The sequence below is a fragment of the Salmo trutta genome, chromosome 22 (genome assembly GCF_901001165.1).
Source record: "Salmo trutta chromosome 22, fSalTru1.1, whole genome shotgun sequence".
In the NCBI taxonomy this organism is placed as follows: Eukaryota; Metazoa; Chordata; class Actinopteri; order Salmoniformes; family Salmonidae; genus Salmo; species Salmo trutta.
Genome location: NC_042978.1, coordinates 26,081,300 through 26,108,593, shown reverse-complemented (window position 1 = coordinate 26,108,593; position 27,294 = coordinate 26,081,300). Strand labels below are relative to the sequence as shown.

The 27,294-nt window shown below is 43.8% G+C and overlaps 1 protein-coding gene across 3 annotated transcripts; it reads right to left on the bottom strand.

The window, feature by feature from the left end:
• Positions 1-1,767: 1,767 nt before the first annotated feature.
• LOC115158461 (dimethylaniline monooxygenase [N-oxide-forming] 5) lies at positions 1,768-26,228 on the bottom strand. 3 transcript variants are annotated; one of them, XM_029707425.1, is made up of 13 exons: positions 25,602-26,228; positions 24,523-24,597; positions 21,791-22,157; positions 8,938-9,076; positions 7,280-7,468; positions 7,012-7,177; positions 6,637-6,779; positions 6,209-6,408; positions 5,976-6,111; positions 5,654-5,873; positions 5,451-5,523; positions 4,972-5,224; positions 1,768-4,846 (listed from the first exon to the last, which is right to left on the bottom strand). In XM_029707425.1, exons 1-13 carry the CDS (start codon positions 26,092-26,094, stop codon positions 4,694-4,696), a joined length of 2,607 nt encoding a protein of 868 aa, XP_029563285.1. In that variant the 5' UTR covers positions 26,095-26,228; the 3' UTR covers positions 1,768-4,693. The 3 variants fall into 3 exon arrangements, with proteins under 3 accessions (XP_029563285.1, XP_029563286.1, XP_029563287.1); XM_029707426.1 differs by lacking the exon at positions 24,523-24,597 and having other exon boundaries at positions 25,602-26,227; XM_029707427.1 differs by lacking the exons at positions 21,791-22,157; positions 24,523-24,597; positions 25,602-26,228 and adding an exon at positions 16,209-17,362 and having other exon boundaries at positions 1,769-4,846.
• Positions 26,229-27,294: the final 1,066 nt, after the last annotated feature.

Below are 27,294 nucleotides of genomic sequence, written 5' to 3'. Positions count from 1 at the left end.
TCTCTCAGGTGAGACCATGGCCAGTATATTACCTACCTCTTTGCTCTCTCTCAGGTGAGACCATGGCCAGTATATTACCTACCTCTTTGCTCTCTCTCAGGTGAGACCATGGCCAGTATATTACCTACCTCTTTGCTCTCTCTCAGGTGAGACCATGGCCAGTATATTACCTACCTCTTTGCTCTCTCTCAGGTGAGACCATGGCCAGTATATTACCTACCTCTTTGCTCTCTCTCAGGTGAGACCATGGCCAGTATATTATCTACCTCTTTGCTCTCTCTCAGGTGAGACCATGGCCAGTATATTACCTACCTCTTTGCACTCTCTCAGGTGAGACCATGGCCAGTATATTACCTACCTCTTTGCTCTCTCTCAGGTGAGACCATGGCCAGTATATTACCTACCTCTTTGCTCTCTCTCAGGTGAGACCATGGCCAGTATATTACCTACCTCTTTGCTCTCTCTCAGGTGAGACCATGGCCAGTATATTATCTACCTCTTTGCTCTCTCTCAGGTGAGACCATGGCCAGTATATTACCTACCTCTTTGCTCTCTCTCAGGTGAGACCATGGCCAGTATATTACCTACCTCTTTGCTCTCTCTCAGGTGAGACCATGGCCAGTATATTACCTACCTCTTTGCTCTCTCTCAGGTGAGACCATGGCCAGTATATTACCTACCTCTTTGCTCTCTCTCAGGTGAGACCATGGCCAGTATATTATCTACCTCTTTGCTCTCTCTCAGGTGAGACCATGGCCAGTATATTACCTACCTCTTTGCTCTCTCTCAGGTGAGACCATGGCCAGTATATTATCTACCTCTTTGCTCTCTCTCAGGTGAGACCATGGCCAGTATATTATCTACCTCTTTGCTCTCTCTCAGGTGAGACCATGGCAAGTATATTACCTACCTCTTTTCTCTCTCTCAGGTGAGACCATGGCCAGTATATTATCTACCTCTTTGCTCTCTCTCAGGTGAGACCATGGCCAGTATATTATCTACCTCTTTGCTCTCTCTCAGGTGAGACCATGGCCAGTATATTACCTACCTCTTTGCTCTCTCTCAGGTGAGACCATGGCCAGTATGTTACCAACCATCAATTCAATGATGGTGAATTGGTTAAATTCATAAACAGCGCATATGTTATCACTAATTTACTCATATCAATGTTTATTTGGTATATGCACAGGATACAGTGGGGTGTATACGGGAATATGACATTGCATTGTACTGTGTACTATTGAAGTAACAGTTTGTTTAATGTTTTCCCACACAGTGCCAACAACCTCCAAAGACTCAGACTCGTCCCACTACCAAACAAGGAAGAGTTTCTCCAGGAACATCAGTGCTAAGGGCTTGGTAAGAAACTTTTGTTCATACAGAATGGCAGATATTACACTTGCTACAAGTATTTGACCTTTTCCTGATGAAACTTGAGAAATGAATATACAATTACATTGAGTTTACAATCAATAATTTATTTGTGATTTCAATGCATTTCAGTGATGCTTTTCTCCCCCTTCAGCATTAACACTGCCGGAGTAACAGAACCTTGGATGACTTGGACTACTTGCGGCATAATAAAACATTTAAAAACGAATCACAAATCTTTTGTGTAAAAATCCTCAGTTGTGCACTGGGGCCTCCCACTCCTCTTTCTATTCTGGTTAGATCCAACTTGCGCTGTTCTGTGAAGGGAGTAGTACACAGTATTCTACGAGATCTTCAGTTTCTTGACAGTTTCTCGCATGGAATAGCCTTCATTTCTCAGAACAAAAATAGACTGACGAGTTTCAGAAGAAAGTTCTTTGGTTCTGGCCATTTTGAGTCTGTAATCAAACCCACAAATACTGATGCTCCAGATACCATCTTGGAAGCCTTGCAAGGTTTAATACTTTTAAATGTCTTACTCATGTCGGCCACGGAGAAGGAGGGCTCACAGTATTTGTGTCTGAGTATTTTTACTAAAGTACTTTATATCACTGTCTATGGCTGACCTTTTCCTCCATCCAACAGGCCTAAGCTATCCTGTGCATTATAGGTTGACATTTGGAAATGAGCAGAACTACCTGTTTTTTCCCTTAAGATTACCATGTGCCAGAAAAAAAAACTAAAATGTTTGTTCCTCTTCAAGAGACTAACACTAGGTTTAAATTTTTTATTTATTTATTAGGGTGTTTGGGATTTTCAGAGTTATGTAATTTGAGTTAAATGATATCCTGTTGTGTGAAGAGAGAATGGATTGAGTCCAAAAGGACAACTTTACAAATGTCTCTACAGTATTTAAAAATGAACAGTCACAAGAACAGCAAGTATAGAATTATCCCACATTGAACAAATCTACCACCTCTCAGACTTGCTTTCATTGACCACGTTTCCATCCATAGTTGGTATGCATGTAAAGTCATACTATATTAAGAAATGTATCAGTTTCAGTACACTTTTATAAATGCAGACAGAATTTGTTCGTTTGACATGGTGGGATCTTTTTGTATCAGTAACATTAATTATGTGAAAAATGGCGGCGTAATCACCTTTAAGCGCAAATATTGACATAACCATCATATTGATGTAAACTTGGAGTCACTAGATGATATGGTGTGTGGTCCTTCCACTATGACTCAGGAAACCATACAGTTTATCTACAGATGGAATCAATTATTATAACCTTCCCAGGGTGGTGAAAGTGCACGGTAATATTGATGCTCCTTTCCAATACGTAGAGGGCCTTATTCTGGTGACATGATAGTCGATGTTTGACTGCCATTTGACAAATAAAAAATGAATAATCTTGCTGTGTAGACTAGCCTACCCGCACAACCTACTCGCACTGTTTCTTCGAGCTGTTGACTAGAGCGCATGTGCCAGGACCAGAGAAGGCACATGCGATTTAATGCAACAGTTTTTGTGCGAGGTAGTTGAAAATGCGATGGAAACAACTTTTAATCGGCACATGAAAACTTAATTGGAAAAGTACATTTTGTGTGCACTGTCATCACGCTCTGATTTTTAGACGCAACAAGTCCATTTGGTGGAAACACCACCGATCGGAAAATGTGCATATTTTATTCGTGGATTGTAGAATACTCGCATGAAAATCTGTCGCCAATTGGATGAAAACCTAGTTACTGAGAATGACGTTTCTATAACTCCCGTTTCTATTGGATTTGGTTGGGTCACCCAAAAAGCTGTCTACTGCACCTTTAAAGGGAGAGTTGCTCACACATTGCTTTGGTTTGATTACTTTTCTTCAAAATCATGAAAACATCATGGAACAACACAAATACATTTGTCAAACAGTAAACTTTGATGTTGAAGAAGTTGTGCTTACCTCTATTCTATTGGACACAGGGAGAATCTCAATTGTTTACCCCTTGCTTCCTCAAAACCAATTGGATGAGAAAGCAAGGTCTCTCCCTTCTGACCTTCTCCAAAGGGTTTTGAGAAGGAGGCAAGGAGAGAGGAGTATGCAATCGAGATTCTCCCACAGGGGTGGAAACAAAGAGTATCTATTATATTGACAAGATAGTGGAGTGACCGCTCTAACAATGGAAATACATGTCCTCAAAGATGGAAGCGCTATTCTGTCTTTGATGGAAGGCAGATCGAGATCAGGTGGGACCATTCTAGCCAATGAGAGGGCAGATGTGTGTGAACAACAGGCAACTCCAATATAAAGTTGTATTTTTTTCAAAGTTGCCGAAATGCTACGTGTAAAGGCTTATATCAGTGCATTCGTAACAACCTAACCATTATGAAACTTATATTAGATCAAATAAGTCTCACGTAGCAAATTAGCAATCCAAAAAATTGCTAACCGAATTCGACACTCCTTGACCTCTGACAAGGTGAAAAATCTGTTGATTAACCCTTAATTGCTACTGTGCCTCCATTGATAATCGCTGACCCTGGCTGTGAACCCATTCTCCAAGGGTGTCTCAGGGGAAGGTGGGATATGCAAAAACAAATTTCCATTTAACACATGGGTATAATACACACTTGTACATGTACACGTGAAACCGGATAAATATAATCACCCACCAAGTTATTTATTATCTTTTGTAAACCTGAATAACAATGCCAACTCATCTAAATCTGTCACCCATAGATTGTACCCACCTGGTCCAGTGAGTGGACCCAGAAGCCTGTGTGTTGCCTGCTGTGTTCGCTGATGTGGAAAACCTCTGAAACTCTCAGTCAAAACCCAGATTATTATGTAACCCCAGTCAGTATGTCAGTCATGCAGTCAGGGGAATAGACTTTGCTCTCTCTCAGCTGGAGTAGTTTTGACTGGAACTGTGTCAAATGCAAATGTGCGTTCAGTTCGCTTAAACATTTGCTATGTTGGTTGAACATTGGGAAGGTAATCAACATTTATGAAATTTAATATGGGGTATTAAATTTAACAGAAGTTTTTTTTCTACCCAGTTATACACAAAGAGCAGTCCAGTTACAATCTTTAATAATACCAATAATATACTTCACAGCAGAGGAATGGCTCTGAGAATCATGAAGATCACATGAGGAGAGGAGTGGAGGGTGGTGTTCAGAAAAGAGAGGAGGGAGGTGGTTTAGGATGAAAAGAGGGTGGTGAGCCTGAACACCTCTTTTCATCCTAAACCACCTCCCTCCTCTCTTTTCTGGCTCTCTGGGGGTTGAGGGTGGAGAGGAGGGAGGTGGAGGAGGATGGTGTTCAGGCTCTCTGAGGTGTGAGTTTGGAGAGAAGGTAGGTGAGGGAGGAGGGTGGTTGGAGGTGGAAGTAGTAGGCCGCTGCTCCTCCCACCATCGCTGTGAGGCTGAGCTTTAACAGACGGCCCACCACAGAACATCCCTGCTTCTCCTCCACCTGGTACAAGGATGGGCAGAACAACACATCATAGTATAATAACCTTTTTGATACCAATGTACATTTATCTTAAATACAAATATCTTCGATGCATCTTCAGTGTGAATATATAATAAATATGTCACCTGTCTGGTCTTGAAGGGCTGGAACATGCGTTCAAACTGGGTGAAGATGGCTTGGCGTGCCCCGGACCATTTCCCTGGGCCGGTGATACGGTATTGGTAGGCGGTGACGGGACCCCACAGAACCCTCTTGAACAGGGGGTAGTCAGTGAAGAACAGCCAGGCCAGGCTGGGTCTGACCCCCACCTCCCCAGCGATGTCATCCATGTAGGACACAAAGTCCACCTGCAGCGGCACCAGCTTGGATACGATGTAGCTGTGGACAGGATAGAGCAACAGTCATCAGTTATTAGTTATTCAGGATATTGATTAGTAATACCAAGCTTTTATTTTTTTATTTAATCCATTTTAGAATAAGACTGTAACGTATCAAAATGTGCAAAAAATCAAGGGGTCTGAATAATTTCCGAATGCATTCTATTCATGTATGTATGAAGCTTAGATATTATATGGCTTTGGGATGGACAGCCAATCTATCTCACTTCTTGTCCATGTCCTTGGTGTCATACTCCACAGCCTTCAGCATGGCCTGGTTGGACGGTAGCTTCTTATGACCTGAGAAACACAAGACAGAACTAAGACCACTCCTCTGATCAGAACTACACAAGAAGCAGGTGGGGGTAGAAGCAAATGATGTGCAGTAATGGATCCTGCTACCTCTCTACTGGCTATCACTCAGTCTGACCTTTAAAGACACGTGTGACCCAGCGGGACTGCATCTCTGCCTGGGGCATGATGGCTCCCAAGGCATGGATGAAGCCTACTACGGCCATGGTGGGGTGCTCCAGGGTGGGGGGAAACACATGCTTGTACAGCCCCACCCGGTGGCCAGACTTATGCATTACGTTGGAAGGCAGGAAGGGAAAGTCGTAGTTGTAGCCCGTAGCGAACACAATCACATCCACCTACAAAACGAAACACACTTAGAGAGGTTAAACGTTAATAGGGTGTGTGAATGCGAGCATGTATGTTTCAGTGTGTGTATCTGTGTCTGGCTGTGTGTCCACCTTGTCCACCACACTCCCATCCTCAAACACCACACTGGAGCCTCTGATCTGTTGGACATTGGGTTTGACCATGACTCCACCGGTCAAGATCTTATTGGGAAGCTCATCATTGATTACTGGAATCGTACTGAACAACCTAGAAGAGAGCGGAAGGGATGAAAGGAGAGGATGTATACATGTATTGTACACACACACACACACACACACACACACACACACACACACACACACACCTGTGTTTGGGTTTGAGGGCGTACATGGTGTGGTCATACATGGCGTTGAGCTTCTTCTCTCCGAACCAGCTGAGCCAGTTAACTGGCAGCAGTTGGAACAGGATGTGGACAAAGCGTGTGTTATACTTCATGTCCACGGGCAAGCCGTTGTCCGACAGCACACGTATGACCCACGCACCGCGACGCGTGCTCAGATACACCTGCAGAACCGGAGAGAGGAGGGACGGGATAATTAATTTATGATTTTTATTATCATATTTAAGAGAACATTTTTCCCCCAGCTCACACTTCATTCACATACCAAGAAAACAGTCAATAATAAACAAACAACCCATACAAATAAACACAGAAACTATGCCAATTGAAAATCAGACCCTGTATTAGTGGTTACCTGCTCTGAATCTGACCTTGTATCAGTTGTTATTTACCTGCTTGGCCACCCGGCTGGACTCCACAGCGATGTCTCCTCCAGAGTTGCCGATGCCGATCACCACCACCCTCTTCCCATAAAGGTCCTCTGGACCCTTATAATCCCAACTGTGGAAGTACTTCCCCTCAAACGACTCAATACCTGAAACCAACAGAATAATCGATTGGCATGCTCTACTGTGTGTGTGTATGTATATATATATATATATATATATATTTGTCAGAAGATAATAGTCTCAGCTCTGAGAATGGTTCAAGGAGTTTTTTCTTGCCATAGTGCTAACTGCTTGCTCTAGGGGTTTAGGCCAGGTTATTGTAAAGCACTTTCTTATAAAAATGTGATTTTTATTTGTTGATTGATTGATTCTGCTGACCTGAGAAGTCTTTAAGTGGAAGGTGTGGGTAGGAGTAGTGACCAGAGCAGACGATGACAGAGTCAAACATGTGTCTCTCCTCCTGTCCCTCCCTGTTCTCTGTCACCACCTCCCACTGGCCTGAATGACTGAAGTCTGGCCTCTGTCTCACACTCCGCACACTGGTCTGAAACGCACGCACGCACACACACACACTTAACCAACCTTGAACCCACCAACCAACCCATTATTCCCCATAATTGGGTTTGTAAAGTCACTCTGCTGTTACCTGGAAGCTGATGTGCTGCAGCAGTTTGAAGTGTTCAGCATAGAGCCTGAAGTACTGAAGGATACGGGAGTGGTGCATGTAGTTGGGGTAGTCAGCTGGGATGGGGAAGTCGCTGAAACACATCATCTCCTTGGAGATATTGATGGTGAGGGAACGGTAGATACTGGCTCTGTTGGGCTCAGAAACTTCCTGGAAGGAGGCAGACACGTTTAAGTCATAGCGCTGTGATAATATGATCATCAATATAAATATTATCATCTGATAACTGACTGCACCCTCGTGCTTACAAAATACATAAGATCCCACTCTGTGATCATATTAGGTCAACTCAAACATGGGACTGTTTCACCCATTTATAATCATTACATTATTTTAGCTGCGCTAGGCACAACAGTGTGGTAACTATAGATTGATACATACAGATATATAACATGGATTTGGTCTCCTCCCCTTTGATTCTATAACACCCTCCACTCTTCTGGAAAGGCTTTCCACTAGATGTTGGAACATTGCTGTGGGGACTTGCTTCCATTCAGCCACAAGAGCATTAGTGAAGTTAGGCACTGATGTTGGGCGATTAGGCCTGCATTGCAGTTGGTTTTCCAATTCATCCCGAAGGTGTTCCATGGGGTTGAGGTCAGGGCTCTGTGCAGGCCAGTCAAGTTCTTCCACACCGATCTTGACAAACCATTTCTGTATGGACTTCGCTTTGTGCATGTGCAGGCATTGCAACGCTTGAAACAGGAAAGGGCCTTCCCTAAACTGTTGCCACAAAGTTGGAAGCACAGAATTCTCTAGAATGTCATTGTATGCTTCACTGGAACTAAGGGGCCTAGCCCGAACCATGAAAAACAGCCCTAGACCATTATTCCTTATCCACCCAACTTTACAGTTGGTACTATGCATTGGGGCAGGTACTGCAGCATTCTCCTGGCATCCACCAAACTCAGATTCGTCCGTCGGACTGCCAGATGGTGAAGCGTGATTCATCACTCCAGAGAACGTCTTTCCACTGCTCCAGAGTCCAATGGTGGCGAGCTTTACACCACTCCAGCCTACACTTGGCATTGTGCATGGTGATCTTAGGCTTGTGTGTGGCTACTCGGCCATGGAAACCCATTTCATGAAGCTCCCAACGAACATTGCTTCCAGAGGCAGTTTGGAACTTGGTAGTGAGTGTTGCAACCGAGGACAGAGGATTTTTACGTGCTATGTGCTTCAGCACTTGGCGGTCCCGTTCTGTGAGCTTGTGTGGCCTACCACTTCGCAAACTGAGCTGTTGTTGCTCCTAGACATTTCCACTTCACAATAACAGCACTTACAGTTAACCGGGGCCGTTCTAGCAAGGCAGAAATTTGACGAACTGACTTGTTGGAATGACGGTGGCATGTTGAAAGTCACTGAGCGCTTCAGTAAGACCATTCTATTGCCAATGTTTGTCTATGGAGATTGCATGGCGGTGTGCTCGATTGTATACACCCGTCAGCAAACGGGTGTGGCTGAAATAGTTGAATCCACTAATTTGATGACCACATACTTTTGTATATTCTGTCTACCTTTGGACTGTTGGTGCCAACATGGCGACCATTATAACAGCCTGAATAAATCTGAAAACTATGTTTGCCAAATGTACATCAGTCCCTGGTCCCAGGCCTTGCCTTGAACTTCCACAGCCCCCCGATGTCATCACTGCTCTCAAAGCAGGTGGGCTCCAGACCCTCTTCCAGACAGCTCTTGATGCTGGTCAGACCTGAGGGACCTGCCCCGATCACTGCTACTGTACGCACCATGATGGAACTACAGAGAGAGAGAGTTATGGTTAGTATGGCGCTACAGGGAGAGACGCACTTCAAGCCCCTACCCCCAGACAAGGGAGAGGAGAGAGGGAGGAAGAGTAGGAGAGGAGAGAGGGAGGGAGAGTATAGGAGAGAAGGATAGACAGCAGAGGTTGTAGGTAGAGGAACTCCTTTTAAAAGCAGTTTGTTGTGCAAATCTTAATTGCTCTAATTGAACTTACATACACTGAGTGTACAGAACATTAGGAATGCCTGCTCTTTCCATGACATACTGACCAGGTGAAAGCTAGGATCCCTTATTGATGTCACCGATTAAATCCACGTCAATCAGTGTAGATTAAGGGGGAGGAGAGGGTGAATGTCCAAGGCAAAAGATTTAAGTGCCTTTGAACAGGGTATGGTAGTAGGTGCCAGGTGCACAGGTTTGAGTGTGTCAAGAACTGCAACGCTGCTGGGTTTTTCCACGCTCAATAGTTTCCATTGTGTATCAAGAATGGTCCACCACCCAAAGGACATCCAACCAACTTGTGGGAAGCATTGGAGTTAACATGGGCCAGCAGTGGAATGCCTTTGACACATTGTGCAGTCCATGCCCCTGACAAATTCAGGTTGTTCTGAGGGCAAAAGGGGGTGCAGCTCAATATCAGGAAGGTGTACACTCTGTAGATGATGTCCGGCAGGAGAGTGGAGAGATGTTCTTTAGTTTTATGATAAAAATAGAATGCTGAAGATAAGGTCACAGCAATCTCTCCATGTCGTTTAGTTACATTTAAATCTGACAATCTGACTTTTGAGCGATAACTATGCCACACCCTGCAAACATTGACCAGTTTGAAATTAGGCTAAACATTAGAAAAAGCACAGACCAAACTTGCACGCCTATTGTAATACCAGGTGCATGGAGAAAAACTGCTTGCTGATTAGAAAACAAACTGCTGCATGCTGGTGATCTTAAAGGGGAACCCACCCACTGATTTGGCCTTGTCTTTTGGCTTGCTCCTCATGTAATGCTGGGAGCCGTGACACACCCATCTGTCAGAACCTGGCCCGCAGCAGTTTCCCCCCACTCAATCAAAACAAACAAACAAACAAACAAACAAACAAACCTCCTGCAGGTTGAGTTCAATTCACAAGTTTAATGACCAGACATGAAATGAGTTTAGAATATTTTTTGAAGGAATGGCATGTGACACAAAAAAGTGGAAGGAATCACTGTTTGGTCAGGTTTAAGTTGGGGGGTAGTGGTGATTAAGAAGAGTGAAAACAGGGGTGGAGATTAGCAGTTAGTAGCAGCTGGAGCTTGTTTAAGGAGTTACGTTCAAGGCAAACTAGTAAAGTGTTGCAAAAAATAGGCTGTTTTGCAATGGTTAACAGCTGGTGCTTGTTGAGTTGCTAGGCAACTAGTCTGGTCCCTTCTGAATTTGTTAAATCCTTAACACCATTTCACGAGTGTCAGGACTAGACATGAAATGGGTTTAGAATATTTATTGAGGAGATGGAATGGAAGTGAGAATGAGGATTCAGCGGGGAAATGAGAACGGACCGGATGAAGCCAAGGGCTGCAGATGAAGAATCAGGAGGGGTTGACTCTGTAGGGTGTGGCTTGGAGCCTCAGGTAGACATCACCGTCAGGTCGTGGTACAGTAGTTAGGCAGTATCCCCAATAAGAGAGCACCAAGTTAGTTGGACCCTGGATAGGAAGTGAGCTGTTCTGGACTTCATGTGCTGAATGGTTGGCGATATAGTTGAGGTGGAACAGTCATACGGACTAGGTGCCCATGGAGAAAACCAACCATAGGCCCCAGGAGAGCAAGCAGAAGCAACTGTGGCAAGGAAAAAACTCCCTTGAATGAAAAAACCCTTGAGGAACCAGACTCAGCTGGGGAACAAATCCTCTTTTTGCAGGTTGGGCAGGATACAGTGCGTGAAGTAGATGGTGTTCGTGAAATGAGGCAGAGACTGGAGGACTATGCCTGAGTTAATGCAGGTTCTGAGAGATTAGCATCTTGTGGGCTGTCCTGATGTTTATGTCAGAGCGGATGTAGGAATGATAGGCTTGAGAGGACCAGTGGCCAAGGAGTTGTATGGTGTGGTCTGCGATGCTGTGTCGGGATGCCATGGAGGTGGCAGGTGTGTCCAGAGAATTGGTCAACAAGATAACCGGACAGGGATAGTATTTGTCTCAGATGGGAATGGAATCATTGACGAGAGGCGATGGAAGCAGAATCAGTAATGAATAGTGGGTCGGATGGAGAGGCATGTTGAGATTGTCTGAGCTGCAGGAAGTAGGTAAGTGGTTCATAAGGGCTGAGGGTAGATGGTAGCCGGAACTGGTAGACTGATGTGGTCCTGCCAAACTGATTGAGGATGGGAACGTCTGACACACAAGGATGACGAGAAAGTTTGTAGATAGTAGATGAGGATGTAAACTCTGAACATTGCAGGAATCCCAAAAAATGTCAAAAGATACATTGATTATAGTGTGGAAGAGACTGTGATGGAGATGTAACCAGACCGCAGCATCTGGATGCAGGCAGACAGGTTGTTGAGTGTTATGGACTGGCGGCGAGGGGGGTGGTGGACTTCTTTGCGTTGGAAGCCCTTGAGGAGAAGGGAGACTGCAGGTGAGTGGAGGAACATGAAGACCCAGTGAGCAACTTGAGAAAGAATTTGATCCTGGCCAGGTACATCCGAATGGATGATATCCGCATGAAGAGGGATGAGCTGGCATGGGTGATGAAGGCAGACATGGTGACCAAGTCATTGGAGGAAAAAGGCAGGTGATACAGTGCATTCAGAAAGTATTTAGACCCCTGGACTTTTTCCACTTTGTTACGTTACAGCCTTATTCTAAAATTGATTAAATAATTTCACCCCTCATCTATCTACACATAATACCCCATAATGACAAAGCAAAAAAAGTTTTTTAGAAAATGTTGCAAAAAATATAAAAATGAAAAACTGAAATATCACAGGACCAGTGATTACTTTTTTAAACCCTGTTTTCTCCCCAATTTCGTGGTATCCAATTGGTAGTTACAGTCTTGTCTCATTGCTGCAACTCCCATACGGACTCGGGAGAGGCGAATGTCGAGAGCCGTGCATCCTCCGAAACAGAACCCAACCAAGCCGCACTGCTTCTTGACACAATGCCCACTTAACCTGGAAGCCAGCCGCACCAATGTGTCAGAGGAAACACCATGCACCTGGCGACTGTGTCAGTGTGCACTGCGCCTGGCCCGCCACAGGAGTAGCTAGTGCACGATGAGACAAGGACCTCCCTGCTGGCCAAACCCTCCCCTAACCCGGACGACACTGTGCCAATTGTGCGCCGCCCCATGGGTATCCCGGTCGCAGCCGGCTGGACTTGAACATGACAGAGCCTGGACTTGAACACAGAATCTCTAGTGGCACAGTTAGCACTGCGATGCCGTGCCTTAGACCACTGCGCCACTTGGGAGGCCCAATTTCACATTTACATAAGTATTCAGACCCTTTACCCAGTACTTTGTTGAAGCACCTTTGGCAGCGATTACACCCTCGAGTATTCTTGGGTATGACGCTACAAGCTTGGCACACCTGTATTGGGGAGTTTCTCACAGTCTTCTCTGCAGATCCTCTTAAGCTCTGTCAGGTTGGATGAGGAGCGTCGCTGCACAGCTATTTTCAGCTCTCTCCAGAGATGTTCGATTGGGTTCAAGTCCAATCTCTGTCTGGGCCACTCAAGGACATTCAGAGACTTATCCCGAAGCCACTCCTGCATTGTCTTGGCTGTGTAATTAGGATCTTTGTCCTGTTGGAAGATGAACCTTCGCCCCAGTCTGAGGTCCCGAGCGCTCTGGAGCAGGTTTTCATCAAGGATCTCTCTGTACTTTGCTCCGTTAATCTTTCCCTCTATCCTGACTAGTCTCCCAGGCCCTGCCACTGAAAAACATCCCCACAGCATGATGCTGCCACCACCATGCCTCACCGTAGGGATGGTGCCATGTTTCCTCCAGACGGGACACTTGGCATTTAGGCCAAAGAGTTTAATCTTAGTTTCATCAGACCAGAGAATCTTGTTTCTCATGGTCTGAGATTGCTTTAGGTGCCTTTTGCAAACTCCAAGCGAGCTGTCATGTGTCTTTTACTGAGGAGTGGATTCCGTCTGGCCACTACCATAAAGGCCTGATTGGTGGAGTGCTGCAGAGATGGTTGTCCTTCTGGAAGTTTCTCCCATCTCCACAGAAGAACTCTGGAGCTCTGTCAGAGTGACCATCGAGTTCTTGGTCACTTCCCTGACCAAGGCCCTTCTCCCCCGATTGCTTAATTAGGCCAGGCGGCCAGCTCTAGGAAGAGTCTTGGTGGTTCCAAACTTCTTCCATTTAAGAATGATGGAAGCCACTGTTTTCCTGGGGACCTTCAATGCTGCAGACACTTTTTGGTACCCTTCCCAAGATCTGTGCCTCAACATAATCCTGTCTCGGAGCTCTACAGACAATTCCTTCGACCTCATGGCTTGGTTTTTGGTCTGACATGCATTGTCAGCTGTTGGACCTTATATAGACAGGTGTGTGCCTTTCCAAATCATGTCTAATCAATTGGATTTACCACAGGTGGACTCCAATGAAGTTGTAGAAACATCAAGGATGATCAATGGAAACAGGATGCTCCTGGGTTCAATTTTGAGTCTCATAGCAAAGGGTCTGAATACTTAAGCAAAGGTATTTCTGTATTTTTTAAGGTCATCATGGAATAAGGAGGGACTGGGGTTGGTAGGGGTTCTGCATTTGGGGCCAAGTGCCGTAATCTCTGAAATTGGAGACGGGACAGATAATCAACGATTGAGTTACATTGGCCGGGTACATGTACAGCTCTGAGAAGGAACTGACAGATGTCTAACCTGGCTGTCTTAGGAAACTCATGATAGGGAGGGAGTCAGAACGGCCCTGGTTAATGATGGCTCTTCTGGACCCTTCATTCCCCCAGAGAGAAGCGGTTACGGCAGCAAACCAATGACCGCTGTAGAAACCTCCGTACCCAATGGAAGAGGCAGTGTGGTGAAAAGCTGCAAGTCTTCAGGAGAAGAGACAGTCATCATAGAAAAAGGTGATACTGTTCCAATGACTGAGGAGAAGGTGCCAAAGCCTGAGCTCCGAGAGGCACGAGGGATCGAAGACCACGGTGTGAAGCAGGGAAGGCACGGAGGTGGCCAGGGAGAGAAGGTGGGACAGGAAGGAACTGCCTTGAGGGGTGATCCTGATGGCAGAGATCAGGTGGCCCAGCAGTGAAATCCGCTGACGTTTAGTGCAGTGGGGAGATTACAAGTAATTGGACAGCGGGAGGGAAATGCGTTGAAGTTTGTAGAGAGGCCAGGAGGCCTGAAAGGAGACTGTGTCCAGTATGATTCTGAGAAATTCGAGGTGAGTGGAGGAGCCTTCGGTCTCTCCTCAGAGAGAGGTACACCAAGGGGGCTGATGTTGGAATATTGAAGAATCTTAAATATACATGCACACTACCATTCAAATGTTTGGGGTCACTTAGAAATGTCCTTGTTTTTGAAAGAAAATATCATTTTTTGTTTATTAAAATAACATCAAATTGATCATAAATACAGCAGAGACATTGTTAATGTTGTAAATGACTACTGTAGCTGGAAACGGCAGATTTTTTTATGGAATATCTACATAGGCATACAGAGTCCCATTATCAGCAACCATCACTCCTGTGTTAGCTAATCCAAGTTGATCATTTTAAAGGCTAATTGATCATTAGAAAACCCTTTTACAATTGTTAGCACAGCTGAAAACTGTTGTTTTGATTGAAGAAATTAAAAACTGCCCTTCTTTAGACGAGTTGAGTATCTGGAGCATCAACATTTGTGGGTTCATTTACAGGCTCAAAATGGCCAGAAACAAAGACCTTTCTTCTGAAACTTGTCAGTCTGTTCTTGTTCTGAGAAATGAAGGCTGTTCCATGCGAGAAATTGCCAAGAAACTGAAGATTTCATACAACCCTGTGTACTACTCCCTTCACAGAACAGCGCAACCTGTCTCTAAACAGAGGACAAGTACATTACAGTGTCTAGTTTGAGAAACAGACGCCTCACAAGTCCTCAACTGGCAGCTTCATTAAATAACACACACTGGACAGAGGAACTCTGCCTAGAAGTCCAGCATCAGAGTCGCCTCTTCCCTGTTGGCATTGAGACTGGTGTTTTGCGGGTACTATTCAATGAAGCTGCCAGTTGAGGACTTCTGAGGTGTGTTTCTTTGAAAAATAACTTTCACAGAACGTTGTGGGAACATTTTTTTTTCTATAGAACCAAAGGAGAACTTTTAGGGAATGTTCATTTCACAATGACGGTCAAGGAACAGTGGGTAAACTGCCTTGTTCAGGGTCAGAACAACAGATTCAGCTCGGGGATTTTATCTAGCAACCATTTATTTACTGGCCCCACGCTCTAACCACTAGGCTACCTGCCGCCCCAGACTTGAGGACCGACAAACTCCATACTAGGGTCCTTTGGCAGGGTATGCAAACCATAGAACTTTGGCTGTGGAGGCATGGTCAATCTGTAGCTATAGGACACATGATCCTTTGAACGCATTTGGGGGCGATGAAACAATGGAGCCCCATTCAATGAAGGGAAGCGAAGTGGGCGGAGGGGTGATTTGCACAGAGCTTGGCAAAAGAGGGCATCATTGTAATCCAAACCCAACCTTCTTTATGACTAAAATGATCCTATTTACACGTAACTTTTAACACTAGAATAAATGTTTCTGACTCATATCAATGTTAAATAGGCTGTTTTGAAAAGGATTAGTTGCTTTTTAGGGGCAGTCACTCTTTAATGCACCACAGAATTGATGGCTCTTTTTTACCCACATTTCGAATTCAACATTCATTGTTTAAATCAAACATGAAATCTAAAACTCATTAAGACTATCCTACCTGCAACACTTCAATTTAGACAAAAGGCTTTTCCATCATTAAGACATAAATCTAATAACAGAACATCTACAGAATTCTTTATTCCACTGTAATTGCAGTATATTTTCTGCATAATAATGTACAGTGCACATGACATTTCTACATAGATTCTAGACAATTCCATATTGTGAAGCAGTAATGTCTACTCTAATGCGACTTACCTTTGTGTTGTGTGTCGGCAGGTGAGGGTTGTGTGTGTGTGTGTGTGTGTATGGGTCAAAAGGGAAGAGCTCATCACAGCCTTTTATGCCGAGCAAAAACAGTGACGTTTTTTTAATCATCACAAGTAATAAGACCTGGATTAAAGTCAACATGTTTAACATTGACAGGAGTGCAATGATCTGGGTTATATTGGTGGAGGTTAGATATTACAGTCAAAACAAATATCTGGCTTCGCACCACATCTGGTAAATTTCTATGACGCAGATTCTACCATACTACTTATTCTATATCAGATTTAACTCAAACAATTCTGCAGAATAGCATCAAGGTCCATTTAAAATTCCACTTTGTCATTTCTAGTTTTCAGCTACTTATATTAAGCCACAAAAGATAAACCTGCTGTAATTTTGTCCCAGATAACTAAAAATAAACCACATGGCGAGTCAAGGTCACAACTTGACACATTTAATTAAAAAAATCAATAAATACAAAATTAGTGCAATCATTCTGGAGTACGCCTCCAAAATCCATAGAATAAAGTCAAATTTGCTACCATATACAGTCAACCCAAAATAACAATGCTGTATTCATCTTACCATTTATGTGCATACATTGACATTACTTCAGATGAAGGATTATACAATAAAACAACACTACAATAGATGAAAGTTAGAAGTCAGTGTATAAAGCTGGCGAGATCACGTGAGGAGGTGTTTGTGTCTGCAAACTTTGTCTTTTGACTGTACAGAGGCTGAGATGGCCAAACTGGTGGCGCACAGTTCCAAACAGACTACTAGCTCCAAGCCCGGGGCCTATAGAGTTCTGGCCAAAAGTAGTTTGGGACTAAAAGTTGTCAAAAACTCCAGTCACCCAAGTCATAGACAGTTCTCTCTGCAAGCAGTATCGATGCAGTCTGGAAGCAACAGGACCTCCTCCTCACAAGCCATAAGACTGCTGAACAGATTGTTAAATAGCTACCCGGATTAACTCTTTTGACTCATCACATACGCTGCTGCTACTGTTTATCTAGCCTGTCACCGAGACACTTTATCCCTAACCACAGTATTATTTATTTATTTATTTAACCTTTATTTAACTAGGCAAGTGAGTTAAGAACAAATTCTTATTCACAATGACGGCCTACACCGGCCAAACCCGGACAACGCTGGGCCAATTGTGCACAGCCCTATGGGACTCCCAATCACGGCCGGTTGTGATTCAGCCTACCACTCAAAAGTTTGGACACACCTTCTCATTGCAGTTTTTTCTGTATTTTTACTATTTTCTACATTGTAGAATAATAGTGAAGACATCAAAACTATGAAATAACACATGGCCATGAGGCCAGTGGTGACTAAAATAGTTACAGTTTAATGGCTGTTATGGGAGAAAACTGAGGATGGATCAACAATATTGTAGTTACTGGAGTTAAGCACAGGCAAAATCCTAGAGGAAAACCGGGTTTAGTCTGCTTTCCACCACACACACTGGGAGATAAATTCACCATTCAGCAGGACAGTAACCTAAAACAAGGGCAAATCTACACTGGAATAGTTTACCAAGAAGACGGTGAAATGTTCCAGAGTGGCCAAGTTACAGTTTTGATTTAAACCTGCTTGAAAATATATGGCAAGACCTGAAAATAGTTGTCTAGCAATGATCAACAACCAATTTGACAGAGCTTAAAGAATTTTAAAAAATAAATAAATGGGCAAATGTTGCGCAATCTAGGTGTGGAAAGCTCTTCGGACTTACCCAGAAAGGTGGTTCTAACATGTATTGACTCAGTGTTGAATACTTATCTAAATTAAAATATATTAGTGTTGAATTAATGACTTTTTTAAAACAAATGTTAGAACTTTTCTTCCACTTTGACAGAGTATTTTGTGTAGATCGTTGACAAAGAATTACAATTAAAACCATTTTAATCCCACTTTGTAACAAAATGTGGGAAAAAAAACTCAAGGGGTGTGAATACTTTCTGAAGGCACTGTATCTACCTCAATTACCTCGTACCCTGCACATCAACTCGGTACTGGTGCCCAGTATATACAGCCAAGTTATCGTTACTCATTGTGTATTTATTCTTGTGTTATTATATACTTTTTTGCATTGTTGGGAAGGGCCCATAAGTAAGCATTTCACTGTTAGTCTACACTTGTTGATTACGAAACATGTGACAAATAACATTTGATTGGGCATAATATTCTCAAACATATGTTAGTGAGTAGATAGATAACACAAAACAGAATGAGATGCATTCTTCCTTATTGCAATGTTAAGAGAACCATGATTGCTTTGGCTGGTTGTTTCTCATCAGAAGATAACAGGAAGCAGTTTCTGGGGATGCCATGTCATAGGTCGAATCGTACCGATTCAAGAACCAATCACTGGTTAGCTCTAATCTCTACTACTGCATTATTGCTGAAGAAATACAGCTTGTATGTGTGTGAGAGAGTGAGAGTGAGAGGGAGAGAGAAACTGTTGTTTACAACAGTCAGAAAAAAAGGCCCTACTGATGTAGACCATCTCTCAGGGAATAGTACATGAAGACTAATCAAGACCAACTCATGTGTAGCTGCACTCACTGCATTGTAACATATACCAAATCTTCCCCAGAAAAATACTTAATGTTTAGTTTGGAGTCATACTTGAGCTTGGATGCAACATAACAGTAGATGAGCGAGGGGGAGTCAAGGGAAAGGGTAGTGATTCAGCTGGAGGGAACACAAGATAAATGGTGAAGAACAGCTGAGGAATGGAGCGGTAATGGAGTCTGACTCTTCTCTCTGAGCAGAAATAGACACTGGGGGGCAAGAGAGGGAGAGAAAGCTGTAATAGCGTGAGGGTGGGAAGGTAAGAGAGAGAAAGAGAGACGGGGCTAATAAGCTGCTCCTCCATATTTAACCACGGCGGACGTGTTTGAGTGGGTGGTCTCCTCACTCACTCTCACACACACCTCTTCCAGGTTTCTCTCAGTTACAGCAGAATCCACTCAGCTGAGAGGAGGTTAGGAGAGAGAGGTGGTTTTGGTCTCAGAGTTTAGGAGAGAGAGAACAGTGGCTGGGGGATAGAAGAGGGAATATTAATCATCAGAGTCAACAAAAGATTGTTCCGTCTGCCATGATTAGGGTCTGTGCAGGATCTTCACAATGTGACAACAGCCAAATGACAACAGTGGTAACGGCACAAAATGGCCACCGTCTGTAAACAACCAGAAACATTCTAAACACCCAGGACACCTGGGAACTCTCTGACTGGGTCTCTCACTCCTGCCTCACATGCACCAGAGAATGTACATTCATATAGAGGGGAGGCCATGAGTGTGTCAGAGCAGAGAGCAGTTTAACAGTAGGGCAGTTAAGGACACGGTGGAAAGCACTTGGCCACTAGATCCGGCCCACAGCTAACCAGTGGCTAAGGCACGCACCATGGTTACACCATTACCACCCTTAGCGGAGTTGCCAACAACCAGATGTATCCCTTAAACATTGAAGGGGGATTTGTATTTTTTACCTTAGAGCAGGAACAGCACCATTTAGTGGTCAGAACCTGGTAATATCAGAATGTAGGATGGGATATAAACCTAACAACTTCAAAGACTAATCTCTCTGAACAGGAGAAAAGAAATCATCACCAAATTCACTGAGAATGTATTACATAGGATGAAGAAACAATACTCCGAGCCGCAGCTCCATACCACTTGTCAAACATATAAAACTGGTACTGTATACTTGTTGGGTTGAGAGTGGCGTGGGGTGTGGTGGTCCGTGGGTGGCTTTTCACCATTTCTTTGGAATCCCCATGTCTAACTCATTGTTCAAATTTTTGGGGGTCCAAATCAGATGTTATGTAGTATATTTAATGAATCCTATAATTTAAAATGGCCAATTTGGGTGCAATCACACAATGTGTGTGTGTGTCAGTTACACCTGTAACAAAACAGTACAGCAGTAATGAGCAACCAGTCTTGGACATTCACCATCTTGTGATCTCAAATACGGAAGACACATTTCAGTTGAAGGCATTCAGTTGTACAGCTGACTAGGTATCTTCCCTTTCTATCAGAAAGACAAAAAGCTATTCTACTTCTACCATCTCTGGGACTGAACTATAAAACCTGCCCTGGCCTCTCCGGTTTTCCCTCCAACCACTGCAAACCTGTTGCAAACCTATTTAGACAGTTACTATAAGGAATCAACTCTCCACAAGATGAGAACCATCTCCAGGATCAGGTCTCAGAGCCATAGATAAGGAGAGATCACGTTTAACACATTAAAAGGTTATAAAATGAATGAACTACATGTTTGATGTCAGCGTAGCTGTAAAGTTGTTGGGTAACCTAATTTGGAATGAAAACCATGCTTCCTGTCTCTGGTTAAAACATCATCAATGTTAATTATTTTTTAGCATTCACCCATCTGTAGAAAACTGGTGTTATTCCTCAAGATCCGCAATAACACATTCAGGGTGACTATATTTCAGTAAGAAATAAAAAAGTGGTCAAACAAGTTAATTGTTCCAAACATTTTTCCACCATTCATTTTAGAAACACTTAAAATAAGGGCTGTGTATCATGTAGGCTTACCTTGGCGTGACATTTAGATAACCGTGTAAATCGCTCTAGGACAAGGTGACTTTTATCAATATATTTGCCTGTATTTACCCCCCGAAATGTAAGCGTCAATTAGCTGCTAATGTGACTATCTTAAAAAACTACAAATGCCATGATGATGTGGACGAGACTGCCGAATCGAGGCAAAGGTAAGAGTCTCTAGATTAACTATCTAATGTTAGCTAAATATAGTAATGAATAAATTGGCTACATTTCTTTAAAATTGACAATTCTGTGAACGGTTTGGTGCAAGTTTTAAATTGACACAATACCTGTTAGCAAAGGTGTCAGTTAGAGATGACGTGCTGGAGCTTACAGGGATTTGTAGTCTTGCATGATATCTAGTTTGATGCCAATTAGCATTTTCAAATCAGAGTAAATAGAGCGGAATATATTAATAAAAGTCACCTTGTCCGAGAGAGATTTAAACACAGCCCTAATTTAAAGTCTTTCGAAAATTCCCTATGGGAAAAATGAATGGTGGAAAAAACGATTGGAACCATTTCCCTGTTTGACCGTAAGGTTCTATGGCTGTTATGACACCTCCACTGTGAGGCTCTATACCTTACAAGTTTAAAATAAGTCAATACATGATGTGTCCTCCATAAATTACATTGCTCTTTTCAGAGCACCCCACAGACACCATAATCAATTCATAAGTTTTAACCTATAGCATTCATTCTCCCCTTTGAGAACACATCTCTCTGAGACACACACACAGACACACTTTCTCTCACTCCCCCTCTCTTTTATCGCAGTATGGAAGAGCACCCTGCTCCTAGGTACTTCTGATTGCAGTTACATATGGGTGGATGGTTGGTAGGCTTTGTTGTAGTTGTTTGTCTTGAACAGGCAATGATGAGTGACCACAGTGTCAGTATGGGACAGGATCAGTCAATGTTTCATACATATTGGGACAGGGAATCTGTCTCCCACCTACCACACCCTCCCATCCCCTCCTCTCACCCCTGGATGAGCCCCAGGAACCCCTGCATGCCCAGCGATGATACCCAGAGCATCTCCACCAGGTTGTACTGGCAGTAGCCCATCAGGAAGCCAAACAGCACATCGGTCATGTTGTGTCTTCCCAGCAGCACCCGGCTCAGCCCCACCAGACCAGACCACAGGAACACAAGCACCCGCAGGGGGGCGGCCAGCACCAAGTGGGCCAGCAGGAAACGGGCACACATGGTGGACCGGGTGGCGTGCCCCGAGGGGAAGGAGTAGCGGTCCACGGAGAAGGTGGCGAACATGTCCATGTGGTTGTGGGATGGGCGGCGCCGACGGACGACCACTTTCACGATGCCAACCAGGATCAGGTCAAGAATGAGAGCTGAGGGGAGAGGATGCAGAACGGGGTGGGAGATATGAGAGAGAGGGGGAAAGAGATGAGAGTAATTACATGGTTGGCAAACAGACCAGTCAGTAAACAGTATACAGTACCAAAACAAACAAATGTATGCACACACAAATACACTAACACCCAGCATATAGTATTAGCAAAAATACACATTGCACCCACACAAACGTATAATGTTATCACAGTATATGAGACAACAAACTCTACGCCTGATTGAGCCGAACCTCCACACAAACACACACTGACACACGCGCTCAGTAACAGCTTTGGCCTTTTGCCAGGAAGGGAAAGACAGACAGAAGATGTGTGAGGAAAGAGAAAGAAACAAAGAGAGAGCTGCAGTCTTTTTCTCCAAGAGGTGTCCTTATCTGGGCTGTAAAGGAGCAGCTGTCATTGGCTCCTCCAGCCCTTCTGGCTGCATCACACAGTCACACAACAGGGACCGCCTCTCCCGTCTGCTTGCGTCACAGAGCAACAGACTTCTGCCGACTGAGTGGTACCGGCACACTCTGCTACTGTACTGTAGATTCTAGCTCCGGCTGAACCTTGTGAATACTTATACTGCACAGAGGACCCCTCGCTCTCTGTAACTCTGTTTATTTTTCTGACTGTGAGACCGGCAGACATTCACTCTTTCACCCCAGGACCACTACACACCAACAGGGGACATTCTCTGTCTCTTCTAGTGTCTGACTGTTCATAGCGTTGGAAGACTTGAGACGACAAGAGATGGCACACTCTGCCTGATCCCCCCTGGATGTGTATTTCTAGCATCAACATTGTAAGTGTGTGAGAGAATCTGGCACCAGCATCTGAAGAGTGTGTGTGCGTGTTTACTAGTGATGCGCGGGTCAGCCGTTTGTTCACACGCATTTGTTAATAACCCATCCGCAACCACCTGACTATGTGATGAATTGAAAAGCTGTCCTGCACCCAACCCTAACCTGCAAATAGGCCGATAGAAAATGCTCTGTACAGTCGGAGACGGCAGAACAATTTTTGGACAGGTGGAGCGTGATACATTTTTTATACTTAATTTAGATATGTTTTTGCTTATAATTTCTGACATTTTGGTAGAATATTTGTTAGTCAACTTATCTATAATTAGATACATGCAGTTTCTCTTCTGTTATTATGCCCTAGAAGAAAAAAATAAACCCCTTGCTCACTATAATGTCATAAATCGATGAATGCTTTACTCTAGTTGACATTGGTAAAGTTCCCTTTCATCTCTGCTTCTCTTGCGCAGCAGCCATTTAGGGACCGGGGAGAAAATGCAATACCAAAAACACTTTCTGTGCAAAATATTCTAATGACATCAGTTTGACCAGTTAGGGAAATTAAAAGCAGTGAAAACCACCCAACATGTTTAATGAAATTTAAATTCGGCTTGGATGCATATTTTGTGGTTGAAATACTATCAGCTTTTATGACGCTGATAAAGATGGCACCTTTACAGACTGTCCCTAACTGCACATTCATTCTTTAAAGATGCTGAAATAAATAAATATTTCTCCACTCTTGCTCCCGAGTCAAAATGTACATTTGGTGTATCGTTTTACTGCAAAATAATGTATAATTCTGCAGGAGTTGATATTATATTAGGCTATGTGAGAGTTTATATTCAGGGTCCAGACTTCAGTTACTATTCAATTTAAACCATCTGAACAATAGGCTACAGTTTCCTTGATGTGCCATATTTGAAGTCCCCATCTTGTGACTCTCGAATTTGTATAGCGCCTCACAATCATCACACATAATATAACTTTGGTGAAGTGATATCATGCTCTTTTACCACTTCACCAAATCTTTCCCAAACATTACTGTCCTGGCCCTCCCTTTTCTTTATTTTCAACTCTCCATTTCACAGCTTTTCTCTTATTGAATTCAACTCCGACCTTATGCTTTTTCCCTGAGTGGATCGACATGATCTTTTTCTGCCCAAGTTCCCAAAAGCATTTGGTGATTGCCGTGCATTTGGTGTGCGTAGTTAGGCCCTAAAGCATAGGCTTATGCAATTATTGAAGATAAAAATGATGCAAGAAAAACCTCAAATGTAGCCTATAGATATGAATTGCAAAATTATTATACATGTGGATTTTTAATGCATTGCTTTCTCTTTATTCAACCCACCCGCCCTTCATCCATACAATATTTCATGACCCTAAACCCACCTGCCCCGTGGATATAACCACAGGGACGGCTGGTTATGAGTCAACCTGTGCTGTAGTATTCAAGATAGATGCTTGGAATTAAGCCTCCAAAATATTTCCTTAAGTGTGCTAGATACACTAGGGCGCATAATCATATGGAATTATAATACTGTACTGTGTGTCACCTTGCCTGAACTGTTGTGAAGAGTGGAGCAGAGAGACAGATCTGCTGGGTGTGGGGATGGAGAGAGGGATGGCCTCTGGACAGGAGTGAAGGAGAGAAACAGATGGATCACAGGATGAACGGAGGGATGACCGTTACAGGTAAGGAGCTGGCACCAAAGGAAAGGAAAGAAACGGAGAAAATAGAGAAAATATTGTGAAGGGAGGGGTGAAATAGTGTGTGTGTGTCTCTGCTGTAAGGCATGGGTAGATGAGGAGGCATATGCAGGATAGGCCTAATTAGAATAAGGTGCCAAATCCTTTCCTCCTCTCATCTCAGACTAATCTAATCTGTACTGCCACTGATCTGAAAGCACAAGACGGGTGAAAAACAATAGGGTGGGTTGATTCCTACCAAGGATGTGCTTTCATCTTCTACCTCTTCTACCATCATTGCAAATGGAGGAGGGAGAAAAGGAGCCTCTACAAACTATAAATATGTAGGCTACCTACTGATCTAATAAAACACCAATATAGACATTCATTATTAAGCATGGCATCCTCCTTGTGGTCTGTGGGTGCAGTGATTGACTTGTACTGAAATAGGTGCCAGTACTATTCATATTTAGGTGCAGCAACTCCTCAATACTGTTCAGCTAATATTATATATGAGGTGCAGCAACTCCTCAATACTGTTCAGCTAATATTCTATATGAGGTGCAGGAACTCCTCAATACTGTTCTGCTAATATTCTATATGAGGTGCAGGAATTCTTCAATACTGTTCAGCTAATATTCTATATGAGGTGCAGGAACTCAAGCAGATGATTACTTCAGGTGCTGGTACTCAGTTCCAGTGAGCTCCTGTCCAAGTCAAACACTCTGTGTGTGTGTGTGTGTGTGTGTCTGCTGTAAAAATGCAGGGGATAGGGATGAGTGGTGGGATGCATGACAATTACAATAGGTGGTATGGTGGCAACCTTAACATTTGAATTCTATTTCTATGGAAGAAATCTAATCGGAGCCTTCCGGCTGTCTACACTGGAGGCTGCCTGTCAGAATTACTATGAATAAACCCATTAATATGACATGATCATATTTACCCATGAAGAGATTGAACATAATTTCCTGTCCTGCGGCACTGTCAGCCTTGTACAGGCAGTAGGCTGTCCCGACCAGCCATGGTATTCCATGTCCAGAAATCTCTATCAGTTTCATCAATGGTCGAATGCTGCCCCAGGATGAATCTTCACAGGCACACACGCCAAGCCGCTTGGAGAGCCACAGGTCTATGGCGAGGAGGGAGCTAAGGGCTATCCCGATAAAGGAAGGGTTGAGCCGCATACAGTCCTCTTCGGGCATGCCTGTGTTGGAGGAGGTGGAGGACCCGGAGCCTCTTCGCCGGGTAGGGCTCTCTGAGGCCCGCAGTCTGGCTGCAGCGGTTTGGTCGGAGCCCTGCCGCTGGAAGAGAGTGGCTGGAGGGGTTCGGTTCAGCGACATGAACTCGTAGCGTCCGTTGCCATTGGTGCTGCCACTGAGACCTGGACTCCCACCTCCACTTCGATTGGAGCTGTTTTTGGCTTTAGGAGAAGGCATTTTGTTTGGCTTCTGTGTTTGAAATTAGGTTTAATGTCACCGCTTCACAGGTGACAATGCCTCTTACGTCCTCAACAACTTTCCTGAAACGCCATTTTTGTTTTTCCTAGCGCAAGGCACACTGGGAGATTTGCTGTCGTTGAAAGATTGCGAGTGAGGTAAACTGAATAATTACCTGACTATTGTAAATGTGTATAATTATGATCAAAACACGGTTATTGAATGTTCAATCAAATCCAATTGTATTTGTCACATGCGCCGAATACAACAGGTGTAGATCTTACAGTGAAATGCTTACTTACAAGCCATTAACCAACAATGCAGTTTTAAGAAAAATACGTGTCAATAAAGTATTTACTAAAATAAACTGAAGAGCCAATAGGCATAACAGCAAGCAGAGGTTTGGGAGTGGAGGTGCAGGGACTTTTTTATTCGCAAATGGCGAGGAGGATGGGGGGGGAGAATTGTTTTTCCGTCTCTACATACGGCTAAATTGGTCACTAATATAGGAATAGTATAGGCCCAGTGCACTACTTTTGTGGGGGTGGGAACAACATTTTATTTTATTTATTAATAAAAATCAAAAAATTGATTTTTCAGGATGTGCTGCAACACCCCTACCTCCCACGGCTATGCCAATAGGCTGAGTTTAGAGTGCATTGACTGCAATACATTTTTCTATTAGCGCTAGCTAGTAATCGAGCCTAAAGGCCGTATTAGCATGGGCATCGCCATTTAGGGCTTTCACAATTTTTATGTAGTCAACTGAGTGGGACTACCACCTTCATTAGCTGATCCTTTCTAGTGACCTGGTTGGAGTCATGTCCAACTGGGTCATCAGGAGGGATCAACCAATCGTGAAGAAGAAAATGGACTACTTCAAAATGGAGATTGCCTCACTGCTGCCCATGCAATCACCGATGCTATAAATGGCACAGATACAAAGATGAGTCCTCCATCTATCTATCTCTATGAGCCAGATTTATGTCTGCTACATTAGGTTACCAAGCCATGGCAAGCGGTACCGGTGTGCCAAGTCTAGGACAAAAAGGCTTCTCAACAGTTTTTACCCCCAAGCCAAGAGACTCCTGAACAGGTAATCAAATGGCTACCCGGACTTCAGAGGCCAGCCAGCAGTGGGATACGCTGGCTGTAAATGTTTAGTCATTTAGCAAACAGTACTTACAGAAGTAGTTAGGG

Excerpts from the sequence above, each read along its gene's own strand:
- LOC115158461 (XM_029707425.1), bottom strand. The coding sequence starts at position 26,094 with ATGCCTTCTCCTAAAGCCAAAAACAGCTCCAATCGAAGTGGAGGTGGG. Across the intron at positions 7,178-7,279 it reads TGCAGCACATCAGCTTCCAG|ACCAGTGTGCGGAGTGTGAG; the intron begins GTAACAGCAGAG and ends CGTGCGTTTCAG. Across the intron at positions 5,225-5,450 it reads ACCAAGGACATGGACAAGAA|CTACATCGTATCCAAGCTGG; the intron begins GTGAGATAGATT and ends TCCTGTCCACAG.